At 38.5% G+C, this 26,916-nt stretch overlaps 1 protein-coding gene across 2 annotated transcripts in view; it reads right to left on the reverse strand.

Annotated features, from left to right (window-relative positions):
* The window catches only part of MMS22L (MMS22 like, DNA repair protein), a 70,547-nt gene extending 45,744 nt beyond the window's left edge, over positions 1-24,803 (reverse strand). For both annotated transcript variants that reach the window (XM_075202811.1, XM_075202812.1), the window contains exons 1-10: positions 24,566-24,803; positions 16,081-16,206; positions 14,798-14,847; positions 11,095-11,182; positions 10,150-10,327; positions 7,158-7,251; positions 6,012-6,142; positions 4,372-4,485; positions 825-1,004; positions 522-584 (exon numbers count right to left, since the gene is read on the reverse strand). In XM_075202811.1, coding sequence (XP_075058912.1) covers positions 522-584; positions 825-1,004; positions 4,372-4,485; positions 6,012-6,142; positions 7,158-7,251; positions 10,150-10,327; positions 11,095-11,182; positions 14,798-14,847; positions 16,081-16,206; positions 24,566-24,747 — 1,206 coding nt within the window. In that variant the 5' untranslated portion in view covers positions 24,748-24,803. The remainder of the gene's footprint in view (positions 1-521; positions 585-824; positions 1,005-4,371; positions 4,486-6,011; positions 6,143-7,157; positions 7,252-10,149; positions 10,328-11,094; positions 11,183-14,797; positions 14,848-16,080; positions 16,207-24,565) is intronic.
* Between the last annotated feature and the right edge of the window lie 2,113 nt (positions 24,804-26,916).

The raw sequence follows: 26,916 nt of genomic DNA on the forward strand, positions 1-26,916 counted from the left end.
CAATCTTGATGGGTAGGATTTATTGTCAACATGTAGTCAACAGAAATAAAAAGGTCAGGCAGGTAACTTTTGTTGGCTGGTTGTAATATTATTAGCTCGGTCTGAAAGATGAAATGGCAGAAAGACAGTCAGTACCATGGGCCAACACAGATGGTGAGAGATCTGGAGAGGACATATAAATAGAGAGGATACTAAAAGCAGAAGGCCTAGGACTGAGCCTTGTGATATTCCAACTAATAACAAAAACTTAGGGGAGGTGGATCCAGAGAAACTAACACTGAAACAATGATTACACAAGTAGGATGGAAACCAGAATAACTGTCCTGAAGACCTAGGATTTGGGGTGTTTGTATGAGACGAAAGTGGTTAACAGTGTCAAATGAGAGATCAAGAAGAATAAGAAGCAAGTAATGGCCTTTACATTTCCCAGGGAAGAAGTCACTGACAACCTTAGTCGGTGCAGTCTCTGGAGTTTTGGCAATAAGCCTGATTGAATTTTGGAAAATAAATGAATGTCAAACCTGCACATCGCTTGATTTCTTTAAAAGTTCTTCCACAAATTTCCAGTTTGAATGTATTTCAATCTGTTATATGAAAAAGAAAAGAAAAAAAAAAAGTTTCACAAAAATCATGAAATATAACTGAAAGCTGAATTTATTATTGCTTTTATCTACCTTAATTGATCAATATATTGGCATTTAAATATAATATTAAAAATGCCTATAATAAAATTGTAGACAGGATTACATTATTATAAAAAATGTCCAAATCAGAGAAAAACAAAGAATGGGGTTGTACTGAAAGCATATCTAGAAGAAACTCACATGCTCCTCTGGAATTCCATTCCTATCTAGTTGATACAGTGGAGAAAGATGTGAAATAAGCCACCAGCAAAGCCCCAAGGGATCTTTACATTGTACCACACTGCAAATGTGATGTGCTCCACTCACACTGCTGCCCTGAAGAAGGCTCTTCAATAATTTATTGATCATATTCCAGAAACTCTAAAAATAAAATAAAAAAAAAAACAAGATAGATTTCTGCAGCCATCATCAATTATTTATTTATATAGCACCACTGTACAGAGAACTCATTCACATCAGTCCCTGCCCCAATAGAGCTTACAGTCTAAATTCCCTAGCACACAGACATACAGACTAGGTCAGTTTTGATAGCAGCAAATTAACCTACTAGTATGTTTTTAGATTGTGGGAGGAAACCGGCGCGTTCGTTTATATGCAAAACAGCAGTCACATTGTCTGGTAATTCCTAATGGAATGTAAATCCAGAAATTTTAATGGATGGTGCTCTGGAATGGATAGATTTACTTCAAAAGCTATGAGGATACTGTATACATTGTGTAAGGAGAAAGAAGAAAAGTTATACAAAATAATATTCATCAGCTCCTTCGGCTTCAACTACCACCTTTACGCTGACGACACTCAACTATACCTCTCTTCTCCTGATCTCTCTCCCTCCTTCCTCTCTAAGGTGTGCGCCTGCCTCTCTGCCATCTCCTCCTGGATGTTCTCTCGATTCCTCAAACTTAACATTGCCAAAACTGAGCTCATAGTTTTTCCTCCCTCTCATACATCATCCCCTTCTGACCTCTCCATCACTGTCGACAACACCTCTATCTCACCTGTCCCCCAACTTCGCTGCCTTGGTGTCATCCTCGACTCCTCTCTCTTGCTAAATCCTGCCGCTTCCAGCTGCGTAACATCGCTCGCATCCGGCCCTTCCTCTCCCAAGATGCCACCAAATGCCTTATCCACTCTCTGATCATCTCCCGCTTGGACTACTGCAACCTCCTCCTCACTGGCCTCCCCCACTCTCCTCTCGCTCCCCTTCGATCTGATCTTAACGCTGCCGCTAGGATTATTTTCCTTTCTCGCCGCTCCTCTTTTGTCTCCCCCCTCTACATAGCCCTTCACCGGCTCCCATTCCCCTTCAGAATCCTCTTCAAGCTCCTCACACTCACCTACAAGGCCCTCGCCAACTCCACTGCGCCCTACATCTCCACCCTCCTCTCTATTCATGCTCCATCCCGCCCTCTCCGTTCTGCCTCTGACCGTCGCCTCTCTTCCCCCCTTATAACCTCCTCCCATGCGCGTATCCAAGACTTCGCCCGCGCTGCCCCCCTCCACTGGAACAAGCTCCCTCCCTCCATCAGAACTTCCCCTAATCTGTGCAGTTTCAAACGGGCCCTAAAAACTCACCTTTTTCTTAAAGTCTTTCTGTCTCCCACTTAACTTCCTACCTTATCTTCTGCCTCCGTTCCCCTACTCTCCCTCTCTCCCCTGCGTCTCTCTGTCTGTCCACCCCTCCCCTTAGATTGTACGCTCCTCTGAGCAGGGCCATCTCTCCTCCTGTTTCCACCACTTCTAACTCTGCTCTGCAGCTACTTAGCCCTCCTCCTCGAGGGTCCTCCACCCCACGTCCACTCTCGCTCCCTCCTCCCCCTGGGGGTCTCCCTGTCTTCCGCGCCCTCCTTCTTGGGCCCCGACGTTTGCGGATTCTCCCTCCCCCTTCCCCGCCCTCTCTAGCTGTGCATTTAGCTTATTGAATTACTGTGCTTACTGTTTACTGTACTGTGCTGTCTCCCATTGTATTGATTAAGAGAACTACCATTTTTCAAAGATCCATTACATCTAGAGAAAGGATAACAATGCCCTATTTCAGAAACTTTGATTCCTCCTGTTGTCATGAAGAACAAGAAAAAGTGATCTGCAGTAAAAAGTTCCCGATTCAGAAAACCCTTCTAGCCGAGGAGTTGGCCATCTTCCATGTAAGGAACTTTAGGTCAACAAACTCTAACGCACAGCTAAGTGCATTGTAACACCGTATGAAATAAAGACTGTTTAGTGCTAAATAATACGGGACTAATATTGTGGTATATTTGAGAAGGGAGAAAGTAAAAGAAAAAGTTAAAAGTTCCTGTTTTTTGCTCTGTCTTGCCACGATTAAAAAAAAGCACACAAAAAAGGCACCACTGAAAATCGTTATCAATCCCAGGTCAGTATTCTACCAAGTACATTTCTGCCAGATGAGTGGCATTAACAAGCAGATGGGTGGGAGCCGTGTAATACTTTGCAATAAAATGGAGGTTATTGCCCACACCTGCCAGAACTGGTCAGACTGGTGGTCAGTGGTCTAACACACACTGCTGACTGTAGTGCTCACACAGTGCCTGTTATAATAGGAGAAACAATGGTTTATTTTATTATAATAGGACATTGTTGGGCTCCAAGAGCCAGGGAGCAAGTAAAAAAAAAACAAGAATACGTGGTGGGGAGAACACTGCAGGTGGTCCCTGTAAAACACCACAGCAAACAGGCATCTGTTAAAAATTTAAAAGGAGAAAGAAAACTAGGGCCCAGAGTCTTTATGTTGTCACTTGGAATAGAAAAACTTTATAAAAATATATAGGACCAAGAGAAGTTCTTTATTTTCCCAAGAGTGCCTATTAGGGTGTGAAAAATAATCTACATCTCCATGCTGCAGAAAAACAATTAAGTAATTAATAATAAAGTAATTAAGACAGGAACTATTAAGCTGCAAAATTATTTTTAGTCTGACAGTCAGTTTACTACTCCAATGATATTTTAATATGTTAATATTTTTTTTTGTTTTTAAGTTTTAAGCCAATCTTATAAAACTTGTATTTGCAGAGTAACTTGAAACCATGCCAATTTGCTTGAGTTTTGAAGTGTTTGGGATAAACTACTCATTGTTTCTTTTGTATAGACTTTTTTTTGCCCATTTTATTTGTCCAATTATTTTTTTGTATTACTAAAGGGATATTCAATATACAGTATGTGTAGTGCAGATAATGAGCAAAACCATATTTAACGATAATGTTGAACTCCAAATTCAATAAATGTTACTACAAATGACTTGTCTTCAGTTTAACACAAATACCCAATTATCAACATTGGGTGTAGCTTCAAATTATGGCGCTTCCAAAGATCTGCACCAAAAAATGAAGACAAATTAGTAAATTCAATATGGAAAAGACAAACTACTTTGTTACTGTATAAAAAAGACTACATTTAAGACTAAACATTTTTCAGGATAAAACTTAAAAAACAACTAAAGACAAAGATATTTATATACAATATAGTGCTAGATTTACATTAATTGTCATATTTAATCCCCTTTGACAGAATACCCCTACAGGCATTAGGTTTGCTATACTAGGATTGGTGTAAAAAAAAAAATTAAAATTTTTTTTTTTTTTTTATCTTGAAGTATGTTAAGTGTTGTGTACAGTAAAGAGAGTAACAATTTTTATTTAGGAAAAACATGTCTGTATAACACAGTAAGCACAGCAAAAAAAAAGTATGCTCCTGACAAACACCTATAACTTACCTCTGAGAAAGAGCCTTGGCTTCTATGGTCAAGAAGTTGGATAATTAAAATCCACATCTCTTTGACACACATACAAGGATGAAATTGACTTCTCAGGGCTTCAGATGGGCGCACCTGGGGAGAACAAAATAAATAAATAACAAAAACCCTATACAATCTTATCTTACACAGGCATAAAGCAAATATACAGTCATGGCCAAAAATTTTGAGAATGACACAAGTATTGGCTTTCACAAAGTTTGCTGCTCAGTGTTTTTAGACCTTTTTGTCAGATGTCGCTATTGTATACTGAAGCAAAATTACAAGCATTTCATAAGTGTCAAAGGCTTTTATTGAGAATTACATTAAGTTTATGCAGAGAGTCAATATTTGCAGTGTTGACCCTTCTATATTTGAAGACCTCTGCAAATCGCCCTGGCATGCTGTCAATCAATTTCTGGGCCACATACTGACTGTTAGCCGCCCATTCTTGCCTAATCAATGCTTGGAGTTTGTCAGAATTTGTGGGTTTTTGTTTGTCCACTTGCCTTGAGGATTGACCACAAGTTCTCAACCTCACATATGCACTCACACTTGCCTGCTGCCATTCCTGAGCAAGCTCTACACTGGTGGTGCCCCGATCCCGCATCTGAATCAACTTTAGGAGACAGTCCTGACGCTTGCTGGATGTTCTTGGGCGCCCTGAAGCCTTCTTCACAGTACTTAACCTCTCTCCTTGAAGTTCTTGATGATCTGATAAATGGTTGATTTAGGTGCAATCTTACTAACAGCAATATCTTTGCCTGTGAAACCCATTTTGTGCAAATCAATGATGACTGCAAGTGTTTCCTTGCAGATAACCATGGTTAACAGACAACGGGGCATATTCAATTCCGATCCCGATCCGCGGGATCACGGCGGAACGGCCGCGAACCTAATCCGCGGTACCGCAATAACGTGGATTTTCAGCTGCGTACGAAAATCCACGTTATTGCGATACCATATTACCAGCAGTAGTGCGCATTTTCCGCGGTAAGGATCGGATCGGAATTGAATATGCCCCAAAGAATAATGATATCAAGCACCACACTCCTTTTAAAGCTTCCAGTCTGTTATTCTAACGCAATCAGCATGTAAGAGTGATCTCCAGCCTTGTCCTTGTCATCACTCTTACCTGTGTTAACGAGAGAGAGAGTCAATGACCTGATGTCAGCTGGTCCTTTTGTGGCATAGCTGAAATGCAGTGGAAATGTTGTTTTTGGGATAAAGTCCATTGTCATGGCGAAGAGAGACTTTGAAATTAATTGCAATTCATCTGATCACATGACATTCTGGAGTATATGCAAATTGCCAAAAAATGAGGTTGCAGACTTTGTGAAAAATAATATTTGTGTTCATATGGCTTTTTGGCCTGTGCAAGTGCTCATAAAATTATTATGTTATATATCATATCAGAAATATTACATTGATATAATATCTGTAGAAAAGTGTAACAAGACAAAATAAGTTATCAAATCATGCCTTTTGTGCTTTGTCTACTAACACGGAGCCATCATCTTGGGAAAAACACCTGTTCTTTATAATATTTTCTATATATTATCCTTAAAGCAGATTTCACAGAGAGACAAACAGTATGACAATGACAAATGCAAAAGATTTACCTTAGAATACATAGTTGCTGCCAGAGAAATAAGACCACAAATTAAATTTTCACAATGGTCTTCAAACAAGCTCACACTCGTTAAGTTTTCCCCAATCAGATTTATAAACTGATGAGCATACACAATTTGACCTAGATAAAGCAAACAAAAAAAAACACTATTATGAGTGTATGAGAATAAAAATGATAGACTATTGAATGTGCATGGTCTGTTGGGAAAAAAACATAAAAAGAATAGGTAAAGAAAGGCGATTGCCCTTTCAAGTTATGGAAGATACATATTTGCATATCAAAAATGTTTTTGTACACTCAAAACCTTTCATATCTACCAATTATAAATAAAAAGTCAAGTTTTAGCATACCAAGAAAAACAAGTTAAACTCATTAACCCCTTTGTTACTGCTGTCGGTATATTTATGTACAAGGGAGACAGGTCTTGGGCTGAGCAAATGTTATACAGCATTTAATGTGAACTCTATGTATAGCTCAGTGAGGAAGCATGGACTTCCCTACTGATTAGAGGGAATCTTGCAATGTCACAATCAGAGATTTTCCACAGAATAGAAGATTATGGTAGCTCTTTACATTTACTCTATTAGTGCCGGCAATGCGGGAGACCCAAGGTAGGCTCCTATGTTTAAAGAAAAGAAGAAAAATAAAAAAATCCCCTTTATTTTCATCATACCTTATATACCATTTGCATATTTTGTACCCATAGATTAGAGTAATTATGGGAAGAATCATGGAAAAGTATTTTTGTTACATTTATCTATTTTTCGTGGCACTCAAAATAAAAAGATTACAAAATGCTTCCAAAAGAAAGCCGTATTTGCCCAACCTCCACACCACTTTCCCCCAAAAAGTGAAACTTTGTAGGATACATAAAACAATTAAAAATGATTTCAATTAAACACATAGAAAAAACAAAAACTGAAATGTGGTCTGGTGGCAAACATGTAGCCATGAAACCATATGGACTTATGCTCATATTCTCTGAATTTGAGTTTTAATATGGTGTACAGCAGTTAATGTGGATTGAGAAGCATTGTTCTTCCATAAGGCTTTTCAAAGCGGAAATGACCAGGTCCTCTTTAAACTGCTATGACAAAAGGTATAAATATTTTTTAAAAAAAGAGATAACAAATACCTTGCATTTTCTCTCCTAAAATCTGCAGGATTTCTAAGATGGACCAATGAATATCCAAGTAAAGATGAAGCAGATGCCAGGATGCTGGGAAGACCTATACATAAATTACAGAGAATAAAAGAGAGAAGAAAAAAAAAATCCCTGTAATTATTTTCCACAAATCATATTGATGTTAAAATACATACATATATTACACACATATATATATATATATATATATATATATATATATATATATTACACACACACACACACACACAATGATGCTTAATGCTCGGTAACAGATAACTTGCATGTGACAAATGGAAGCAAAACCCATTTTCAAACACAAGCAGAGTTAAATATGACCATATAAGCTTTTGTAATTAGTAAGAAAATTACCCTGGAATATCATTCATTACACTGTGGAACCTATAAAAAAAAAAAAATTAAAAAACGGGAAAACAACAGAGTAAAGAATGGATGCCCAGTGTCTTCCAATGGATTCATAGAAAAGGATTTACGGCAACTATAAAAATCCTGTTTTCTCATTCATCCAAAAAGGGGAACACTAGAACCATGGGAGTGTTCTAAAGCAGTCTCTATAGGAGGCTATGCTGTTAAATTGCTGAATGCAAAACCTTGTGCCCAAAACTAGCCTCTTTGAACGTAAACACATTAAACTTGGACATTTTGTGAACGTATGGGCAGATGACCGGTTGGCTGCCCCATACAGCTGAGCCGTCAAGGCCCTGTGCCACGCAGCCCAGGAGGCAGTCGATGATCTTGTAAAACGTGCTCATTACATTTTCAGGTTACAAATTTCGCTGCTCCAATATATGCCTGCTGAATTACAGAAGTAATCCGCCTAGCAACAGCCTGCATAGACAAGCTTATCTTTCTTTTTAACATCATAAAGGACCAATTGGTCATCAGACTTTCAAAGGTTAATCTGCTATCCAGATAGGTTCTCAGAACCCTGACTACATCCAACAAAAGAAGGGACCCCTCCTCTTCTGAAGATCAACCACGACCTAAAGTCAGAAATACTATATCTTGATTTAAGTGGATTCTGAACACCACCTTAGGCTGAAATGAGGGATGTGTATGAAGAACTATTCAGTCTTCATGAAAAATGACATATGGAGATTTGCAAGACAGAACCCCTAGTCTTGAAAACAAAAATACTGTAACAATCACCAAGAGAAAATGTAGTGTTCCATGTGAGAAATTTTAACTCCACAGACTCCAAGATCCTGAGTCATTAAGGAAAGTAAGGCAAAAAAAGGAGTAAATGTTCTCTGGGACAAACCATGTTACAATGCAAGGGGTGAAAATTACTTTATTATTTTGCAAATAAGTTAAACACTGGCTGTTTTTACATCTAACAGATAAATTCTTACTAGCTTTATTTTTACACTGAAATTTAAGGTTGATCTAGGACATGCCCTATCCCAAATATAAATCTGTCCCCACATTTTACCTTCCCCTCCAATGCACAATGCAGCATTGTTTTGCCCAAAGTTACTCCTTTTTTTATGCTTTGCTCTCCTTAATGACTCAGGCCCCAAGTGTTCAAATGAAGGATGTTACAAGGCTGTCAAAACAAAGTTTAGTTCTCAAAGAGCTATAGGAGGAATATATGAAAGCTGACAAAGCAGCAGTCTCTGCAAAAAGTCTGTACTTATGGCACAAGAAGTTTCTTTTGAAAACAGAATGATAGGGTTGACACATGACACTTTAAAGAACCAAGTCTCAGACCGTTGTCACAACCTTTCTGCAATAGCAGAAGTCGGGCTAATTTAAAAGATAATGGAAACCCCTCCTTCTTGCACCAAGAGACAAATCTTCCATACTCTTATCATTTAAGCCAAAACAGCTTTCTAGCCTTAAGCATGGTCTCAATCATACTGTCAGAGAGACCCTTAGCTTTTACAATTATGTCTTTAACAGCCACACCATTAAAGTCAATCAAGCTAAATTCTGATTATGAAATGATCTTTGGCTTAACAGGTTCTGTCTTGAGAAGACGGGTAAACCTCACCGAAATTGTGTGCGCATCAGAGGCCCAAACGATCCTCAGTCCTGCGAATATATTGAGCCCTACGCACAAAAGTTTGCAAAGCCTTGACCATAGTCATAGAAAGAAGTGAAGTCTCTTTAAAATCCTCTTTAGAGCCGGGATGACAATATCTTTATTAATATGGACTTTAGATACCACTGTAGGTAGGCAGGAAGGAAGGTTTGGTCTAAAGAACCATCCTATCATAGCGACAAAAAAATAGAAGGGGAGACTTGTAGGAAAAGGCTGCCAGCTCTGAAACTCCATGTAGGGAATTTCAAGTCAACAGGGTTTAAAAGGTGAAAGTTGCAAAGCATTTAATACCAAGTTTAAATTTGTACAGAGTTTGTACAAAAAGTACACGTTGCAAGAACATCTACACATCACAAAGACTGCTCTAAGGAAGTGCTAACAAGCCACAGAAAATCGTACTCCCGCCTACAGAGGCAGTACAAAAAACAACAGGGGACCGCATTTTCTTGGCCCGCACTTAGAAACATACCGTTTCAACTATGACATCCGCTGCAGTAGCAGAACGTATAAATGAATGAATAATTTTAAAAAAATGTAGGCTTCTGTGAGTCACTCTGAAAACAATACTTCCCAGCAGTCTGGGGGGGGATATAGAAGGGGAAGGAAGAGTTTAGACTTTGTGAGGGGTATGCGATGAGGTTTTGTGGCAACATCTGGCCTGAAATATTCTGAAGCAAAGACAGTGTTGATGCTAATCACATGGCTGAAAGTGAAGGAATTGAGAAATTTGTGTTGGACATTTTGTTTTTTTGTTTTTTTAAATGGTCATCTCATGGGAATCTTAGTATGGAGACACATTTGTAACGAACAATGTTTCCCCTTATTTTTGTTAGTAACGTATCATTCTTAAGACATTTGTACACAATTCATCAATAATGTTGTAAGTTTTACATGAACAAAAGCAAACACGAGACAAACCTTGCCATAATGTTGAATGGAGAATGCTCCAAGAATGCTGCTTGGGATTTCACTAAGACGTCCAATGAACAAGCTCAAACCATATAGCTCTTGTACAAGTTTGGAGGGAAGCAGTGCTTCCCCTTCCTCATATGGATGAGATACAGTGTCTTCCAAACGCTTTGGAGAACCCAAAAACCTATACAGTATAACACAATGCTAAATGAGCAATATTCCATTAAATCAAAGATTACAGTTTTGTTGTAAATCACTCAGAAGCAACTAAGAAAGTTCTATATACATTTAAATGGAGTTCCATGCAACAGAAGACTAACTGAACAGGACAAGGACCTTAAAATATAATTTTTTTAAAATACCACCATAATTGCGTGTTACAGATTTTGTAAAACACATTTTTTTTAAAACTTAGTTTCTTTAGGTGCTTGTGTAAAGGGACAATGTTTTGTAGCAGTCAGCTGCATTATTGTAGTATGCAGATGTTTCCAGAGAAGTTGTAGTCTGTATAGGATGTTTGGGCTAAACAGAAAAAAATCAAATCTTCTCAATATTGTTTGCTTTAATCAGATTACATCAATTATATTATGAAAAATTCTATCAATAACATTTTACACTCTATTCTGCTTACCTCCCCAATTAAAGGTGCATGTACTGAATGTAAATACAACACAAAGAAGCAATAAAGCGCTACGTTGTGCAAAAGTTATGCTTTTTGGGGGGGGGGGGGGGGGTGTTGAGAAAACAAGGCATAAAATGATTAAATAAGCTGTCAGAAAATATGTCTTAATCCAATGATACAAGATAAGTGAACCATTGCTTTATTAAGTACTGTGCGATATTTAATATAACAGATTTTAATCAACAGCTATAAAACTGATGCAAACATACACAACCCTAATAATTTAGAAAAAGTAGGTGGTCAGGATAATATTTAAAAGAAGAACTCACCTGTATATAAATACCTTGACATAATGTAAAAACTTGGTACACTGATTTCGCATTTCTTCTGCCTCATTATGTATGTTATTTATTTGTCCTAGGAAGAATTATTGTCAATTAAAGTTTCCCGATATAGAAAATGAACATTAGGAGAAAAAAAAAAAAATCTATAAAAGGACAAAAAAATGAAACAAAATCAATCTTTGTTGTATTAGCTATCATGGTGTAGAATTTGTGGGATCCCGATACATACTGAAAACTCCCTGTTACAGGCCGATAGGCGACTTACTGCCAGAGTAAATAAAAATAGCTGTGCACTTACAGAATGTGGTTCCACTGAATATTTGGTCTCAGACCTTGGGAAGCAGAGGTTAACACGGGTGTTAAAGAGCCTTTGGATTCGAGTTAATGTTTTACTGAAAGCTTTGTCTTGTTGGGACCATGCTTACATTTAAGTAAAGATGGCAGACATTAGGATGCATACTTGCAGTCATCGCCATGTTTCCGCAATGTGATGTTTATGATCCCGTTACAGGCAGCCTTGGTCATGAGGTTGCCCAGGTAGGACAGAACTAATGTTCCACATACTGGAGTTTTGCTGCTTTACGGCCATTATCTTAGAGACAGATGGAAGTGTCTGAAAATGGAAGTGGCTCTTCCTAATAGCAAACCTCAGAAACCTCTAGTGTACGAAATAGGCATGTGGAAATAGAAATCATGAATTTCTGGGGACACCAAGTACCTGGCTGCATTGCCTGGATGACTGGCCAAAGGGACTCCATTGCTGTTAGTGCTACTGACTTACAAATCAGGGTGATAAGACTTATTGAGCACCAAAATAAATTATAATAGAAAACCAAGGAACACTGTTGCCAGGGTAATGAAGAATGGCTTAGACCTCCAAGAGAGACTGTATGTAGGCACTGAGTGCATAGATACAGTTCACATCTCCAGGTAAATCACTTTTCAAACTCAAGGACAGAGCAATTCGAGAGGAATGTGAAAACCTACTGATCAATCCGCCAGTGTCCTCTCATACATTCTGAAACGAACAGACTTACACCTTTCTGTTCCAGGGAGGCATAGCCAGGACTACTTGGAGGAAACAGGGAGCTTGGAGTCTGCTGCTTTCTTCACCATCCACATCATCATGGGCATCTCAGTGACTTGGTAGTTAGCACTTCTGCCTCACAGCACTGGGGTCATGCGTTTAATTCCTGACCATAGCCTTATCTGCATGGAGTTTATATGTTCTCCCTGTGTTTGCGTGGGTTTCCTCCATGTGCTCTGGTTTTTTCCCACTCCAAAAACATACTTGTAGGTTAATTGGCTGCTATTAAATAGATCTTAGTCTCTCTCAGGCTGTGTGTCTGTATGTTAGTGAATTTAGACTATAAGCTCAAATGGGGCAGAGACTGATGTGAGTGAGTTCGCTGAACAGCGCTAAGGAATTAGCAGCGTTTTATAAATAGCTGATAATGATGATGTATTTTCCTTGTGAATTTCTAGCTCGAGAGATCTTTGAGGATTTTTGCTTAGAGCCATGAAAAAAACTCTGGATTTTATTACAGGAAGATGCTGGAACTGATTTCTGGGCAGAAAATTGCTCTAAACAGCATCTGCCAGTGAAATTACCTTTTTAAATTTTGGTTCAAATATGGACTTCCCTTTAAAAAGGAAGGACGACAAGTGATTTGTAGCAGTGGAAGTCTACTTACCTGGCCTTAAAACAATAAATAAATAGCCCTATGCCACCACCACAGAGTAAAGAGTCTGACCAAAAGTTCCCACAAGGGCTTTACCACAAAGATAGGGTGGTGCCTCTTGAGATTCCTGTACACATTGGCTACATTTGGCAAGCAAAGGTCTTAAAGACCAACCAGTAGTTCCTGAGCCCATTTTTCTCCATAAGTGTGTTATACATGAAATGGAGGGGTACAATACTGTACCTGCTAAACATAACTTTAAGACCATAAGGATCAGTGAGGACATTAAAAGACACAGTTCAGTCAGCCTTGAAACATATCTTGCACCGTTATAGTGCAGCTTTGTTCTACAAACTAAATATCACTAAATCTGAGGTCCTCCCTATCAACATATCGCAACCCTCATTATTAACTCTGTAAAAGCAATTCTCATTTGTGCGGATTATGGAGTCTCTGCCATATCTGGGTATACACATAGCCCCTATCCTATCTACTATATTTAATATTAACTTTTCCCCGATTTTCCTCCATCTCTCCTCCTTGGCCAAGAGTTGAATTAACTCTGAGGTCTCCTGGCTGGGTCGCATAGCAGCTTTTCAAATGGTGTTGTTACCCAAACTTATGTATATCTTCCGCACCATACTATATATTGTACCTAAACGAATCATGGCCTGCTTTCACACTGTAATGATGACATATGTGTGGAGAAATAAACACCCCTTTCGTACCCATAAACATATGGCCCTACCTAAACTACGAGGTGGCATAATACTCTCCAACCTAACAGTATCAAGAAGCCTACATACTGAACCACTTGCGGGATTGGGCACTCCCTCAAGCCTCTAAACCATGGGTAGACACGGGGTTATATGCAAGACAGCAGTCACATTGCCTGGGAATTCCTAATGGAATGTAAATCCAGAAATTTTAATGGATGGTGCACTGGAATGGATAGATGTACTTCAAAAGCTGAGGATTCTGTATACATTGTGTAAGGAGAAAGAAGAAAAGTTATACAAAATCATATTATTGTGCTTAGACAACCTATATGTGTTGGGGTTCATTACACTATGTGAAATAATTATGCAAAGGTGATAGTTGTGTGGGGGTCATTCTAGAAAATGGACTAAGGAACAAATAAAAAAGAAATAACATACATATACACATATATATATATATATATATATTATATATATTAATGGGTGTTAGCGCCAATTATATATAGGTGCTTCTCCAGCAGTTCTCTTTCCTTGCCGTGTTAGAACTGCAAAATGATTTTACATTAATAAAAGATAAAAAAAAAAAAAAACACCACTGCAAAGGGAAAGAAAATTGCATGCCATTTAAGAGACATGGGAGTTAAGTGGGGAGAGGAGTGGACTTTTCATTACAGAACTGTCCTGCCTTCTTGTAATGTTTAACCCCAATTTCTACTTTTGATGAATGTGAAATTGTAATTCTTTTCAACCTTAACCTCACCAACAGTATACAAATACACCAATTTTTCTGTTACACGTCACTCATAACGGCATTAATGCAGCCACAATTTTGTTTTATTTCATTTTTTTAAACAACAAGATTTGTGCTGAAGCAGATATCCATTTTCCAGAAGGTTCTCCTCTAACTCAGTGTTCCTTTGTAAAATTGCTTTGTTAAGGGCAGTTCTATCTGTCACAAATGCAATGGCTTCTTCCCAGCAAAGTGTAACCAAACTCTCAGTGAGAGCCAGTTAATCACAGAACTTCTTGGTGGTTCCATGGAGAGGGAGGAATGAAGGGACGTGACTGCTGAGAAGAGGCGCTTTCCAAACCCTCTCTGCTCATCATTACATCATGTTATTTGACATTATGTAAATAATCAGCAGCTTTACTCACAGCTCAAATAAAAAATGAACAAAATTATTTTTCTTCTCTTCTAACCACAGGGACTTAAATTAAATCAAAAAGCCACTGTAAAAATGAGGTTTGTTTCTAAAAGAGGAAAAATTCCAGAACACCAAAACTTACCAAAGTCAAAGGCTGGCTGTGTTAAACTTTCGAGAGCGCTTATTTTTTGCCTGAAAAAATAGAATAAAATTATATATAAAACACAATCCAGGTACATAGAAAAATCAAAATGTTTTGAAATGCTTCATTCAATATGTAAACAGTAAAAGGGATTGTATGACAGAATGAGGCAACTATATCATCAGAAAATAGTTGTGCTTTCTTACTAGCAGAGCAGCAAAAAGACTGAATTTGCAGGACCACAGGTTTGCTTCTCTAAATGCATATGGAACTAGGAAAGTTGAGAATATAAATTACGTGGATAAATTATCTCAAACAACAACAGTCTGTTATACTTTGTAGCATATAGCCAAAGGAACACTAATTTCTATTTGTGACCAAAAACAAACACTATGGGCATTATTTATTAAGGCATGCAAATGAGGATACGTGTTGTATCTTGTGTAAAATCGCACTGTGCATGCTCAGAATGGGATCATATGACAGTGAACGCACTAACTTTCAGTTCAACTTCAAGCGCAAAAGACCCTTACTACAGCCTACGATTTCAGGAACGGAGAGAGAACTGCGCATATGCACCTAGTCAGTGTACAACCAGGTCGTGCCAAGTTTGCAGGGTCCGATTCCAGCTCTGGGCATCACTTGCACCAGCTACAAGTCTGTTGTAAGTGCCAATTACTAGTGTTGACGGTCACATTTGCAAACTAGAATGTGTTTGCAATCAGAAGCAGCTGTAAAAATGGATTTTATGTACATTAGACATTAATATCCTAATATATGTATTTCATGGGGGGCAAACTTTTTTTTTTTTTAACATGACTATATTAGATGAACAGGTGACATTAAGTGAAGTTTTTTTTTTCCTGTGTCTTTGTAACTTTACATTCCACATATGTATTGGACATATCCAACAGTGTATTGTCTGTTAGAGCAGAGAGGACCTAGACATGGATTCATCAACAGAGGTATCTTTACATCTGCTCTTTGTTGAGTACGAATATGCGTATACCCGTTTTGTTTTTATTAAACAAAAAAAACATAATACATTCTTTATGCATTGCTTAATGAAACCGACCCTATATTAACATTTTCTAATTTCAGCCTACGTCACAAAAAACCTAGTTTATATGGCAGACTAGCCCCTGACACCCCTGCAATTTTCTTATGTATATATTTTGTGCCCCTAAACCCACTTACTTATGGGGTGCTAAGCAAATGCTAAAAAGGATTCAAAATATACATTGAACTATGCAAATAATAAATTCATAAACCAAATACTGCACCTGAGCAAGCCAAAAAGAAGGTCTGTTGATTCTACAAGAGCTGTTTCAGTTACCCACTGGAAACCAAAAATCTCCACAGCATCAGCCTCATAATCAGTTGGAGAAGGGTCAAGTTTCAACAAGAGCCTACATAAAAATAATGGTAATCATTAAGATGTAGGAGGGGGAGAGAAAGAAAAAAAAAAAAAAAAAAGTTAATTCAGGGCTGGTCATACCACCTAGCCAAAAGTCTGCTGTGCAGTGGAAATGCCAGACCCAATTACAACTGGATTCTCAGAGATTACAGATGTTATTTGCAGACAGTTTGTGCAGGCACATTTTATTGGTATTAAAATCTTTAAAAAGCAAAATATTAAAACATTTGAGAAACTGTGGAAAGCTCAGGAGTATTTTTATATTCAAACTTCTTATTCAGGGTTCAATATTCTTAACCAGACTCAATCTCTAGTATATTGCAATTGCCTAATGCTGCTCTCATGGGTGTAATTTGAAACTTAAATTTTACATGTTGCAAAATTGTTGTAACTGCTGGTACAATAATAACACAGGTCTGCAAAAAAAAAAATTGTGGACAGCTGTTTTGGTTTAGTTGGCCGATTTTTATGATTTTTTGGTGCGCTGAAAACAAAAATGACAGCCGTTTTGTCCTGGGACGTCAGGTTTTCAAACAAATGGTTGGTCATCGTTTAAAAAAAATCTCTTAACGCAAGTATTTTATTTACATGAAAAATATTAACTCCTTTGTACAGGTGACGACAAAATTAACACCACACTCAAGTAGATTGCTTGTGAAATCGTCTTTTTTTAAACTCTAAACTTCTTTTTGAGCTTTCCCTCTTTTAGGTGGCTTCCGGAAGATCGCTGTACAACATCCAGCAGTAGTCAGCCATCATCGTAACACTCTATTTCCCTTGATACCTTCTTTCCATTTCTTTTATATCTTGATGGAAACGTTCTCCCTGCTCTTCACTCACTGCTCCCAAATTTTCAAGAAAATAGTCTAGGGGCTAGATTTACTAAGCTGCGGGTTTGAAAAAGTGGGGATGTTGCCTATAGCAACCAATCAGATTCTAGCTTTCATTTATTTAGTACCTTCTACAAAATGATAGCTAAAATCTGATTGGTTGCTATAGGCAACATCCCCACTTTTTCAAACCCGCAGCTTAGTAAATCTAGCCCTCGGTGTGAGTTGAGAAAATGGACTTTTAAGCTCATGTAGCAACCAAGCTTGTGGAACGCTTTCAACATTGTTTCCACCATTTCCTTGTAATTTGGGTCCTTTTGGTTTCCCAAAAAGGTTTTTATGACCACAGTAAAGGCAACCTACGCTGCTTTTTGAGTTGGAGTCATTGAACTGATGAAGTCTTTGTCGGATAAGAGTTTTCTAATATCTGGGCCAACAAAAACCCCCTCTTTCAGTTTTGCCTCCGTTAAACCTGGAAACTTGGATCCCAAGTACTTGAAGCATTCGCTATCTTTGGGAAGTGCCATAACAAATTGCTTCATTAATCCTAATTTTATATGGAGTGGTGGTAATAAAACCTTCTCAGGGGGTACCAATGTATCTCTGAGAACATTCTTTTCACCAACAACTAGACTTCTTGGTGGCCAATTTTTTTGCTCCCAGTGATTTTGTCAGTCTCTACTGTCCTATAAACATAGAAAACAAGGGTATTTGGTGTACCCAGCCTGTTGTCCCAGCAGCATACACAATACTTTTAAATCCCCACATACCTACCAGTTTTGGTTTCTGCTGCTTTTTCACCATGAACTCTCCACATATGAAACAGAAACTGTCAGGCGAATTTACACACTTTCTTGGAGACATTGCACTAATTTTGAACCACACAGACAATAGCAGGATGACGACTGAAATGAAATACAAGATTGTGGAGGAATCAGAGAACAAGTTAATGCATGAAAGAACATGTCCGGGCAGGCCCTAGCAAGCACACTCAACAATGCAGTGATCACCATCAGGACCAATAAACATGTATTTTCATGTTTTTGGGAGCACTGGCAGTGAAAATAAATTTGTTTTTCCATGTTCAGTTTTTTTCCCCCCCAAGTATGATGAATTTGAAATTTAGCGATTTCCAGCTACCTGTTTGACATTTTGATTGTGAAAAAACCTGACGTCCCAGGAAAAAACGGTGGTCATTTGTGAATTCAGCGCACCAAAAAACATAAGAATCAGATAATATTATAAAAACAGCTTTTTGGTTGCAGGTCTGTGTAATTGTATCAATCTTGTGTAGTGGTTATACTGTTTCCTATAGCAGTCCTTAGTAACAAGTAGTAAGCACCATTCTTAAACTCCCTACTAATAGATTACCACTGGACCTAATAAATAAATGTCATTGTCGTCTCTCACAGAGTCCAATGCTTATCAAATAAATTTGATTCTGTCTATATCCTATTAATTTACATATAGCTTGACCATTGCAATTAATGTAAAAAAAAAAAAATTACTGTATACTGCTCTAGGGATATATAGGAATAAAATACAGGAGATTGTGATATGGACACACTTGTAACACGTATTACGAGGTACAGCAGTTTTACAAAGATTAACATTCTCTGGAAAGAAATAGTTTGTTTCTGTAAAAGTTCCCAGAGGAAAAATAATTTGCAAACAGAAAAGGCTACTCCTAGTGAACTTGAAAGAGCTTTACCTTGCTTTCAAAGACAGTTTTCCAGACATTAAATTTGGATTGTCTAAGTATTGTTCCTTACGACCTCCGTGTTAATGTTGCTCCAAGAGGTATGCATTCTGTGTGTGTTTTAAAAACTCACCAAAACTTAAAATTACTGGTTGCTGCTCTACCCCTAAAGATGGACTACAAAGACCCAACTGAAATCCTTGTTTGTTCTTCAGTCTCAAAAAATTGTTTGCTTCAATGTGACAAATGCCCAGGTCTGGAAGCACTTCAGAAAATAGTTGAAAAAGTTTTTCATGATAACAACATTTGTGATGACAAACACAAATGTTTATAACCAGTGGGTCCACACTGACCATAGTAAATTGGTTACAATCATCAGTACTGTGGAACAATTCCGTGAAGCTATTTGCAGTGCAGCCCATCTGTACACATCAAAGTTCCAGGCTCAAAACCAACGCAAGTTGAAGGAAACCATTCAACCAGAAATGGATTTTACAGAAAATGATTAGTTCATGTGTCAGAATGCAATTCAAGGATTACATTTGCTTTATATTTTAGGCAAGAGGATTGTGACAAAACAGTATGAATCTGTGTGTTATAAGTAATACCTGTGACCATGTAGCCATAACTGTGCATGCCTTCTTTACAGTAGTTAATAACACTTATCAGAGCTATTACCAAAATTGGATTATGTTCAGTACTTTAGTGATTGTGCTAGTGCCCAATACAAGAACTGCAACAATGTTTTGAACTTATGATTCTATAAGGATGACTTCAACAGTCAAGTAGAATGGAATTTTGTTGCCACATCTCATGGCAAGAGTCCGTGTGATGGTAATTGGAAGCACAGTTAAACGCCTAGCCACCTGCACCAGTCTGCAAGCAGTGGAAACCCATCACATGTTAACAGCTTTGGAGCTATATAACTGGGCAAATGAAAATGTACATGGCATAAAGCTTTTCTACATGTCACAAAGTGAATAGAAGACTGCATGTCAGGTTTGCACATGAAGAAATGAGCGAGATCCTGCTGTCTCAACTGGCATTGGCTAGACTTCCCTAGAGGCGCGGAGTCTAACAGGATGGAAGGTATTCACCAGGGATTCCTGCAAGGGAATTTGGACTTCAGCGGCTTCCACCCTGCAGGTCGCGGCCCTCCAGGGAAGTTCCCAGTGAGACAGATGGGAGAACAGATCTAGGCAGCACACAGAGATTTAGTTCTGATATCAGATGGTGACAATAGCAATTACTACCTAAGAGTGGAACATAAATGTAAAGTTCAATGGAGTGCCAAGTATACTGCAGATGATGAGCCAGGAGAGTAGAAACAGTCAGCGGAGTTCAGCAGTACATGCAATGTAAGTAGCGGGCTTTAATCCCAACGATTACCTTGAATGAGTTGGACAAGTGAGCAGAGATCAGCGGAATCCAGATATGCAGCAAACGATGAGCCACAGCTTACCACAGGGATGTGGAACAAATCAGCAGCAGTCAGCGATGCATGTAGAGTAGATAGCAGCATAGATAATAACAGGAAGAGACAGCTGAAGCAGGCCAGGTATAGACTTGAAGAAACAGCAATGAATAAGTGAAAGGAGGAGCCTTATAAAGGAGGACTGACCAATGGCAGAACTGACTAAAAACACAGGTGAAGTAATCACAGGTGCAAACCGTGGCTGAAAGCCTGTACCAAGAAGAGGTTAAAAGGGAGAATCAGTGTATTGAGGATCGGGTGGAGATACCCGGGGAGCGGAGTGTGACACTGCAAAACCAAGCTGCATAGCCGTCTCGAAACAGCAAAAACTGTGCCAGAAAAATGTACTCATCACAGATTTCAGTCTATTTGCAAAGATGAGATACATATATACCGCTTGTCATGAGACTACATGAACACAGCAGGAACCAGAGTTATGTCACTACGACTACGGTCACAAAAAATGTAGACAAAAGTGATATGCAATCTGGAACATAGATAGCAGCAGTGTACGATAACATCTGGTAAATTAGGTATATTATTCAATATAATGAGGAGGAACAAGATGTGCTGGTACACTTCAGGAAACTAAACCAATCAACAAAAGTGTTTTCCTGGCCTTTAAGAGTAGATAAGTTCTTTGTTCCTTTTATTCATGTCCTCTGAGTAACAAAAGTGCTTACTATCCAAGGAAGTACTGGAAGGCAGCATACACTGTCTGCTGACACTTTATGGAAAATTAGACCATTACAACAGGTTCCAAACAAGTGGAAAATAATGTGAATGTTCACTCAACTTCAGTTATGTTTAAGTTTCTAAATTTCATGGTTTCTTGTGTAAATTATGTAAGCAGTACCACAGTAATCGAACATCAATTTCTTTATATTTTGTCTCCACTATGAAAAAGTACCATGCTGATTTTATTGTGGTAGTAACGTATACCTTTGGTAAGCACCTACAAAAAAAAAAAAGGGATATCTAATGTTTATTTAACCTAGCGGATTTAATTATGTTCCAAAAGCTTGCATTTTTGCTTTAACTCGAAACTTAAGGCAGATAAAGTAATTTGGTTTGGATTCGGGAGGAATAGTTACTTTTCCTCCTGTGGTTCCTTAATAAACACCAATGATACTTCAAATTAACATTAATAAATAAGCCAAAAGTAATAAATAGGTTAATACATTGAAAAATTAATATTTAAGAAACTAATTGTGAGAGTCGAGATAATTGGCATTAAGTTTTTTGGACATTCTCTCTCAACTAAATTTTTTTTGTTAAAATCTGAGATGGGTGGTGGACACACCTAGTTGAACTAACATGGAATGACCCAACAGCAGTTTTCTCCATTAATGACCATTGCATGTATGAATGGCTTATGACAGAATATATCAAAGATTTCTCCTGTCATAACCCATTTAACGCTTCTTAAATTCTGCAAGTCATTAAGATCTGCGTTTCGTAGAAAGGCAACGCTGTACCGAAATGGTATTATCGGTCACCCATGGAAGTGCTACGCACATAGCACTGTCTCCATTCACCGGCAGCATTAGACTGACGGTAAACAGTAAACAGAGTTTGGGGGAGAGGAGGTACTTCTCCTGGGGTTCCCAGAGAAGCCCCAGCATGCTAAATTTCAGCGGTGCTTCAGTATGCATGGCTGTGATTTGCAATGCATAATGATCATCACCACACTGTTTTAATAAATAGACCCCTAAATGTGTGACAATATTTCTTCTATACTTCTAACCTTTTAGTAGTCATAACTGTATAGTAGGTGGGGCAGTATTGCAAAATTTTCTTCATTAGTTCGTATAGGATCTGCATCATTGAAAAGGTGCTTGACCACACTCATCTGGAGTTCATGGTGGAATAGGGGTATGTCATGCTTAAGGCAGGAGACTAGAGTAAGGGGTTGCAGGAAAAGAACTGGGACCAGTTGGACACAGACTAGTCACGGTCTAGTCCAAGAGTTGGTATCCAGACAGAACGTCAACAAGGCTCAAGGAGAGCTTGACTGAAGAAAGACCACAGAGGCAGACTTGCATGCCATTATAAGAGTTGCCCTTGTATGGCAAAATATGAAATTACACATAATTTATTAAATAGAAGTATGCAAGTGGTGCTGTATGTGACTGTCAATTAGAGGCTTGCTTTATAAATTATTTTCTTTTTAGTTTAAAAAAATTAAATAAAAAAATATTTAAAGAGCAATGATTATATTAAACATACCTATGGGAACATATTCAATTAGCCGCAGAGTGTCTCCGTAACAGTCACAAAGGCACTCCACTGCAATGTAACATCGCAGATTTCTCCGTGCAGAAATCCGCAATATTGAGGTACCATAGTACCTTGAAATGTGCGCACATTAAACTTCCAAATTTTAAGGTAAAGCCAATTTTCAATAGACCACAGTAATGTATTATGTAAAAATAAGATTGTCCATGCTTGTAAAATAAGAGCAAGTATACACCCTGTATACAGTATTTTGAAAAGTATGCATTACTAGAACCCCTTAATATTTGCAATAATGCACACAAAAAAATTGACTGCATAGTAATAGGATAAAGGATTAATATTCTATCTGGGAATATTTTTTGTTTTAAATTAAAGGGAGAAAGAGTAAAATCAGGGAAAGTGTAATATAATGGGGTCTCGATTGTATACACACTTAGCAGCTACTTCACCAGAGTACATCGATGGATCACACAAAATGCACAGTGCTAAGATTATGCTGTTCATACTGTCCCCCGACACCACCGAGATAAAAATTAAAGCAGTGAGGGTGATGAGTCACAATAAAGTGCACACACCATGCTTTTTAGAGGCTTACAGGTACCCCTCTTTAGCAAATTAAAATGTGCTCCATTCATATCAAATATTGATTTGCTCCCCAATTAGCCCAAATTCCTTATGGTACAGATGTAACAAAATTTGGCACAGATATGCTGCTTTATATTAACTATTTTGTCCAATAATTGTCAGTAATAAGTGTAAGCAGCATATGTAGATCTCTATTCAGAGTTTTATTACTTAATCTCATCCACTTGATCCTCAATGGATAGATGTGTGGTAATTAGGGATATTATCACAATTCACTAAATTCATTGTCATGATTCTGGAACATTTTTAACACTTTTCTAACCTTCTCACACTGAGCTTTATTTGGCTGGAAAAAAAACACACATTCATAGATGGGTATAGGCTGTCTTGTAGGGGATGCACTTGAATGACAACGATGCTCTGAAGTCCAGATGTCACTTAAAAATAGATGTGTGTGAAACAAACAGTTATGTCTATATGATGTCTGTGAACTCACAAATGGATGGCAATTATTCGTCAGTACGCACCCCTATGGGGTACGCACAGAAATCCACAATGTTGCGGTACAGGGACCCGTGCAGCTGGTTGTAATCTCAGGCACAAATGCTAATTGAATATGCCCCTAGACGTTGCCTTATATTAAACAACTGCTGAAATCATTCACATACATAGATGTGAAAGTGCAACCTCCATCCAGACAGGACATGAGGCATCTGACATTGGATTTATATTTTATATCTAGATAAGCTCAAAAAACTGTTCTTTGTTATTAGCAGTTGTCTGACATTTTCAGTTTCCTACATAGTACCACAAACATCCTGAGTTCTACATCACTCCTCGAAAATATGTATGTAAATATTAGAAGTTGTTTTATATTAATAAACTTGTATTTTTTGTTTAGTGGGAGGAATAAAGTGCCTAGAGAAAAATTTGCTCTTTACTGCTTGAATAGCACAGAGATAGCATTTAAGCAGCCTTCTCTGATTACTCTGCAGAGTTGTACACCAGGTACATATTCCTTTTAGCACTTTTCACACAAATTTGCCATGCAATTCTCAGCTGCCCATTACCACAACACGGCATATACTCAATGTTACACCATTCATACAGTGAGACTGGCTACATAATCCTCATAACTTAAAAACAAAAAAACAACTGCAATGAGGGCATTTACCTTGGCACAGACAGCGAGGCTGGACAAGAAATACACAACAGAAAGAGAAGCTTGCACATTTGTATTACTAGATTTATTTACACATTTGAAAGCATAACATTAGGATCACCATTAAATTAACTTAGGAATCACATATGCTGGTTTGCATTGCCCGGCCTCTTTAATTTGCCATTATTTATTAATGGCATATCCGTATAGTAATAGAATAAGGATTAGATGTATTCATAAACAACACAGGCGAAAAGTCGTTTCTAGCCAATAGCTTAGCACAAAGGTCATCCTACACAACCTCATACACGTCTATGTGTCATTATCTGTCAGGTGCACACTAGCTCTGTCAAGGAGTCTCACCTTTTCAGGGACCCAGTTATTAAGTAAGAATCAAAGGAGAATGTTTTCCCGCCATCTCTGCAGCTCTCTTGGGCACATGTAAAGCGCGGTGGTCTGCAGTCCTCGTTAGTTCCCAGCTCCAAGCTCTCGGTTAGATACGGTGAGAAGGGGGGAGTTAGGGACCCGGAGAACTCCTCGGTCATGATGATAACTCAGCACACGGTTCCTTTCCGGGACAATCCTACTCTCCGCGTTCCATTCCCGCCCCTCGGCGCGCGTCATACAAGCTGTCACCAATGGAAAGTCTGCTCTCTTGCATGGCCGGGCTCACTGATTGGCTGTGAGTGTAAACCTGGAGCGCGGGAAATGTCTGTGTGCAGCTGTAGTTTAGAGAGGTAAAGTGCAGCTTCCAATTAGTCGCCACTAGTAGCTATTTACTAGCATTGAGGGAAGCTCTCCAGGAGGCTATGTGACTGCGGGTTGTGTTTCTTTGTTAGACACACGTATTCCAAAGGGAGGCTGAGTAGCTGAGGTTATCTATTGTGATTCCTCATTTATGTATGAGACTGAAGTTAGCTTCTTATTTATGCTCTAGCTTCTTATTCAGAAAAGCTTATTTTTAAAGGATTAAATCAATCTGGATCACGGATTTCAGATTAACACTAAAGGGGGTCCCTTATACAAACTGCATTAGTATTTCGCCTGACCCAACAAGGTTTTGGGCGTGAAATCAAGAGGCAAAGTGACCATATTTTTTTTCATTTTGAATAAGTAGCTGACGTTTTGCAAGGGTTAAATGCCGTTGGACCACCAATTTGACAGTAGGAATCAACACAGGGTGGTCAGTTACATATAAAATACCTGTCTTTTACCTGGCCCAACACTGTTTTGGGCATGCAATCAGGTGTCAAAGTGGGCATAGATAGAATTTTTATTATTTTGAATAAGTAGCTGTAGTTTTGCTAGGATTGATTTTTTTTTTTTTAATTAAAAATGTCAAAAATAAAACCCAAATCACTTTGTCCAAAATAAAATAGACTATATACAACATCAAGGGGTAAAATGGACCAATGTGAAACTTCACATTATTATAACACCCAATTCTATAATCCCTCTAGAAAAACTACTGCATCACTTCTCAAATGAGAATTATATACATCAAAGAAACATGACATCTTCTCAACACAATTCTCTGCATTATACCCACAGGATTAATGACCTCAGAGATTACCAAGAAGGAGATAGAATCTCTATGTAAAGCTCCAATCTGAAGAGTGAGAGGAGTGGCATGTTTCTTAATAGAGCCCCCTACAATTCTACTACCGTTAATGGTGGTAATAATAATAGGCTAGTCCAAAGGAAAAGTAGGCAAAGATAACTTGGCGAACGTGGCAGCACGTTTGAAATTTCTAGCTGTCCCTGAGTCTAAAAGTGCAGATAAGGAAACCTGTTTGTCTGTGTGTTGCAGGAGAACTTTAATGGCAAAGTTAGATTCAGATGGAGATGAAGCAGCTACACCTAACCCAGCATTTCCAGTACTGGTTACGCTTCGCCTTTTACTGGCCAGTTAGGGCAATTACCCAAAATATGACCGGACTCTCCACAGTACAGCGATAAGCAGTTTTTAAACTGTCTCTCCTTTTCTTCCAGAGAGAGATGAGATCTCCCCAATTGCATTGGTTCTTCCATAGAAACCACCGGAGCCTGGAGACGGGGTGTAATTTGGATTTCTGACCGCCGTGAGGAGCAGAGTAACCAGTAGAAGTACAACAGGAGCAAGAAGCAGGGGTTAGCAACCTGTTGCTCTGACAGACATTGTGTCAGAGCGGATCTTCTGTAGTGCAGGGAATTTCAAACTCTCCGTCCATGAGTCACATGAGAGCAGGGAGCCATGCCAGATGTTAACAAAGTAGGTTTTGCGATCAGGAGCAACAGCACATAACAGGTAAATTCTTACATTCACAATATGGTGGCACACTTCTTACATCCAGTATCCACCACTCCTCTACCCCTCAAACCCAGGCAGAACTAACCTTATTACTCCTAGGCATAATTTCTTCCCTTCTCCTTCTTGCAGTTGTGGCTCCTCCCTGCTCTTTACCACTGCAAGTGTTGCAGCGTCATTATTTGACAATTGTGACGCTTAAATGCGCAGAGTACCGTCATCCCTTCACACTGTTTAATAGCATGCCCTGCCCCAGCACTCAGATCCTAGTCTGGTTACATTCTTCACTAATCTTCTTCAATAGTGAAGGATTGTGGGCTAAGCAAGTGTGTTAGGAAGCTGTGGATTCTTTATGTTTGTGATGTGCTGTTTTATGCTGCAAATAAAGCAGCTGGTGCTTAATAAGACTGGAGCAAAGAGTCTTTAT

This window comes from Mixophyes fleayi, chromosome 3 (genome assembly GCF_038048845.1).
Source record: "Mixophyes fleayi isolate aMixFle1 chromosome 3, aMixFle1.hap1, whole genome shotgun sequence".
In the NCBI taxonomy this organism is placed as follows: domain Eukaryota; kingdom Metazoa; phylum Chordata; class Amphibia; order Anura; family Limnodynastidae; genus Mixophyes; species Mixophyes fleayi.